Source organism: Argentina silus (assembly GCF_951799395.1).
Source record: "Argentina silus genome assembly, chromosome: 4".
Lineage (NCBI taxonomy): Eukaryota > Metazoa > Chordata > Actinopteri > Argentiniformes > Argentinidae > Argentina > Argentina silus.
Genome location: NC_139658.1, coordinates 7,835,716 through 7,840,715, shown reverse-complemented (window position 1 = coordinate 7,840,715; position 5,000 = coordinate 7,835,716). Strand labels below are relative to the sequence as shown.

The 5,000-nt window shown below is 47.2% G+C and overlaps 1 protein-coding gene across 1 annotated transcript in view; it reads right to left on the bottom strand.

Annotated features, from left to right (window-relative positions):
* kif5ab (kinesin family member 5A, b) overlaps nt 1-5,000 on the bottom strand; it is a gene marked incomplete at both ends in the record, with an annotated part of 31,977 nt that overhangs the window by 3,357 nt on the left and 23,620 nt on the right. Inside the window, 8 exons of the mRNA XM_083667661.1 lie at nt 317-421; nt 529-600; nt 963-1,023; nt 1,723-1,824; nt 2,431-2,540; nt 2,786-2,853; nt 3,328-3,445; nt 4,239-4,427. Of these exons, the coding sequence (XP_083523787.1) occupies nt 317-421; nt 529-600; nt 963-1,023; nt 1,723-1,824; nt 2,431-2,540; nt 2,786-2,853; nt 3,328-3,445; nt 4,239-4,427 (825 nt within the window). The remainder of the gene's footprint in view (nt 1-316; nt 422-528; nt 601-962; nt 1,024-1,722; nt 1,825-2,430; nt 2,541-2,785; nt 2,854-3,327; nt 3,446-4,238; nt 4,428-5,000) is intronic.

Here is a 5,000-nt window from a genome sequence, read left to right as displayed (position 1 = left end):
AAGGAACATCTCCTGCTCTGTTTTCAAGGGGACTTTTATCTGTAGCTGCAGTAAAGAATGATTGATGCTCTTGGCTTCGATGTGGCCCAGAGGAGCCCAATGACAAACGGCACAGTCTACTATTTAGGTTGTTCCTCTTACCCTTCTCCGACTCTTATTCACTTCATGTTTCCCTCCCTCTCATTGGAGCTGCATATCGTATTAGCAACAATCGAGGTGTGTATAAAAGTAGGATTTGGGATAGGATTTGCGCTGAGGTTGGTCAGACCTTCATTCCAACCCTCACTGCGCCACACGTTCGACAGGCAGTACAGACCTGTTTGTGTACTTTCGTAAGCTGGTCCAGGTTGTTCTCAAGAAAGGAAATCTTCTGTTTCTGGGTGGAAGAGCCGCAGCTATCATCCGGGTCCATCTCTGAATGCTGTAGGGAGGAGAGGAGAGACTGGACAGTTGGAGGTCACATGGGTTGTTATCGACTGAGTCGTAACGAATGTGTCTAGAATCTAGTTCTCTGCTACTTCAACTCACTCTTTTAACTCGAGTCGTGAGGTCTTGGACAAAAAGCTTCCGGAGGTTGTGAAGGGTCTGGAGTTCACGAGCCTGCGAGAGAGAAGAGAAGGAGATGAAGAGAGAGAGAGAGAGGAAGAGAAAGAGAGAAAACGAGAGAGAAAGAGAGAGAGAGAGAGAGAGAGAGAGAGAGAGAGAGAGGAAGAGAGAAAACGAGAGAGAGAGTGACAGAGAGAGAGAGAGAGAGAGAGAGAGAAAGAGGAAGAGAGAAAAAGAGAGAGAGTGACAGAGAGAGAGAGAGACAGAGAGACAGAGAGATAAAGAGAGAGAGGAGGGAGAGAGAGAAATGACAAGTTCATTGGTTGACCCAGCTTGCAGTAAATTCTCCGGCCCTACAGCGGAACCAGTTTTATTGCACCTATTCACCAGATACTGTAGTAACAAAAGACACTTACGACAGTCTCTTCAAGCCCTTTAAGGTCCTGCTTAGACTGCTCGTGGCGCTCATGGAGAAATCTGACGGGGGGGAGAGATCAAGTCAGACACTTTCTGTTTATAGACAGGCTAGCCTGCACGCTAGGCTAGGCTAGGCTTGTAATGTCCCACCCTGTTCCTTAGTTTATGTTTGTCTTTGTTTCATGTTATTTCATTTGTTGTTTCCTGTTTATTTTTGTGTTCCTCACCTTGTCTCTCCTTTCAGACACTTCACTACCTGCCCTTGTGTGTTTCCCACCTGTGTGATTGTCTACCTCGCCCTGATTGGCTTCACTTGTTCCTCATCATCCTTCCCTGTGTATTTAGTCTGTGTGTTCCTCTGTCTCTGTGCCAGTTCGTCTTTGTACCTTGTGTCGAGCGGTCTAGCGATTTTTTTCCTAGTGTTGAGTATTCCTGGCTATTTTGATCTCTGAGAGTGTTTCTGACTTTGCTTTTTGCCTACCCCTTTTCGGATTATCTGCCTGACTTTTTGAACTGCCTACCTGTGTACCGAACCTTTTTTGATAGTAAAGACTATTCTATTGGATTTAAGTTTTTGTTTCCGAGTCGTGCATTTGAGTCCTCTGCCTAAGTACTCCAGTCATTACAAGGCTAGGCTAAGCAAGGTTTTTAGCAGGTCAGAAGCAGCACGAGAGCGGTTAGCCCACCGGCTAGTTAACCTGCAGTGAGGCGTTTGCCATATGCTCAGCGGTATTAACGAGGCCAATCAGAGAGACTCACGTCAGTTCCTCCAGCTGGACGCTCTTGTGATGCTCGCGACTCTTCAGGCGGTCAAAGTCAGAACGCAGCTGCTCCAACTCCAGCTGCAGCTTCTGGTTTCGACTGAGACACAAAGATACAGATGGAGAGGACTTAAATAGCACATTTTACCTCATTTCACAACATTTCTTGCTCCCAGTTTGTGGCTCGTACATCAGGGGAGGACAGGCGAGCCTGCTTTTTTTACGGGTTGGAAACCATTCCTGCATTACAATGAGCCTGTCCTCCGATGCCACCTTCGCCAGCCTTCACTGGAATAATGGAATGTCCTCGCTCATATTCAGTTATTCTACCATAGCAGTAAAAGGTAATGTATAATACATAAGACAGGATTAAGGGATAAAACACCTGCTGTTGTGTTTGGACACAGATGGTTATACATACTTCAAACACTGGACCCCACACTGTAGAGGACATTTTACAAAGGCATGTATGTATGTCAGGTAGGGTGTAGAATATGAATGAGAGAGAGAGAGAGAGAGAGAGAGAGAGAGAGAGAGAGAGAGAGAGAGAGAAAGAGAGAGAGAGAGAGAGAGAGAGAGAGAGAGAGAGATAAAAAATGAGAGCAAGATTGAGGGTGAGAGAGAGAGAGAGAGGGAGTGAGAATGAGAGAAAGAGAGAATGAGAGAGAGAGAGGGAGACCAGGAGAGACAGAGAAAAGTGACTGACTCAGTGAGGTCATCAATGATCTTCTGTTTCTCATTGATCTCGTCACGCAGGCGACCCAGCTGCTTGTGGTGGTTCTCGCGATGCGACTCCATCTGCTGCTCCAGAGCCCTCTGAGGTTTAGACAGAGAGGAATACACACACGCACACACACACACACACATACACAGACACACACAGTTATAGCCCTGTGATTAAAAAAAAGGTTTAGACAGAGAGGAATATACACACACACACACACACACACAGACACACAAGGACACACACACATACACACACACACACACACTTACACAGTTACAGCCCTGTGATTAAAAAAACTCATTATACCACTTTACCCAACTGTCACCATGGTTACCTTGACGTCACTAGACTCCTGGATATCCGCTGTCTCCTCACTCTTCGACACCTCTGACATCATCATCTCTGCAACACAGGCAGGCAGGCACCAAGGTTGTTCCTCAACGCAAGAAGTGATTGAATACCCAAAAAATCCTCACGGACAATTTCCCCTTCACAAATTGAATTTCCACTCACTTCTTTCCACTCACACTTGCACTGAATGAATCAAAATCCAAATTGCACACCCACACACCCACACACACACACACACACACACACACACACACACACACACACACACACACACACACACACACACACACACACACATCTCACTGAGGCAGACAGAGAGCATGGTCATTAAATGGATTATGGCTGTTTATGCACTTTAAGTATTTTGTTGTTTTTATGTAACGTAAGCCTCTAGTCTAGACAGTATTATTTAGATTTTTTTTATGTTCTTTTTTTTTTTGGTGTGTGCAGATTTATAGCTCAAATGTAGATTTAACGCTCACAATGTGCTGTAGAGTGCTTGAGTGTGTTCTCAGAATGACTTACCTTGAGCCTGGAGTCTAGCCAGTTCATCACTCAGACAATCATAGTTGTCCTCCAGTTGTCTCTTCTTAACCTCCATGTTCTGCATGTACTCTGTCAGAGAGCGGATCTTTGCCTCGTGCTGTTAACAGACACACACACACACACACACACACACACACACACCCACACACGCATGCACGCACGCACGCACACACACGCACACGCACGGGCACACACACACACACACACACACACACACACACACACACACACACACACACACACACACACACACACACACACACACACACACACACACACACACACACACACACACACACACACACACACCTCAGACGTGAGATACATAATAATAACAGGAGCGACAGCAGCAATAGGCACATTGTTAAACACTGTGAAAAGCCTTCTTCCTCACATCCCTACTGCAGTTATCCATAGAAACGGCTTCACAATGCCTTGATAACACCGGTGGTAAGATTCATTTGACTAAATACTTGACCTATGTTAGGCTTTACCCGCCGCTGGCCCTGGGTCTCCCTGACCCGTGAGATGAGCAGCTGACAGGAGGACCGCTCACAGCCCTTCTCTTCCATCTATCCATCCATCCACCCATCCATCCTTCTATCCGTTATTAATTCATTCACTATTAATCTCACCTGTGAGACGAGCTCGCAGCCTGTCTCCTCCATTTGTCTATCCCTACATCCATCCATCCATCCATCCATCCATCCGTCATTAATCAATTAATTAATTAATTAGATGAGCTCACAGACCATCCATCCATCCATCCATCCATCCATCCATCCATCCATCCATCCATCCATCCATCCATCCATCTATCCATCCATCCATCCATCCATCCATCCATCTATCCATCCATCCCTTTATCAGTGATGGATTATTCCTCTCACCTGGGAGATGAGCAGCTGGCAGGAGGAGAGCTCGCGGCCCGTCTCCTCCATCTTGCGGTGACACTCCACCTGCAGGTTCTCCAGCTGGCGACAGCGTTTCACCATGGACTTGACCTCCGACTTGATCTTACTGATGTAGAGACGCGCCACCGTGAACTCCTCCTCGATCGCCCCTGTAATCTCCATAGGCTGGGCATGGGCCGGGAGGGAGAGATGAGAGATGTGGAGGAAGGAGAGGAGAGAGAGAATGAGAGGGGGGGGGGGGGGCAGAGAGAGAGAGAGAGAGAGAGAGGGAATGAGAGAGATAGAGAGATAGAGAGAGAGAGAGAGGGGGGGGATGAGAGAGAGAGAGAGAGAGAGAGGGGGGGGCAGAGAGATAGAGAGAGAGGGAATGAGAGAGAGAGAGAGAGAGAGAGAGTGAGAGAAAGAGGGAATGAGAGGAGAGAGATAATGAGAGAGGGGCAGAGGGATGGGAGAAAGAGAGATGGAGGAATGAGAGGAGAGAGGGAATCAGAGGAGGGCAGAGAAAGAGAGAGAGAGGGAGAGAGGGTATCAGAGGTGTGCAGAGAGAGAGAGAATGAGAGGAGAGAGAGGAGAGATAATGAGAGGGGGCAGAGAGAGCGGGATGGGAGAAAGAGAGATGGAGGAATGAGAGGAGAGAGGGAATGAGAAGTGGGCAGAGAGAGAGAGAGAGAGAGAGAGACAGATGATAGTGAGAGGGATGAAACAGGGACAGTTAAATGCTTCTAGCTTTTATTAGTA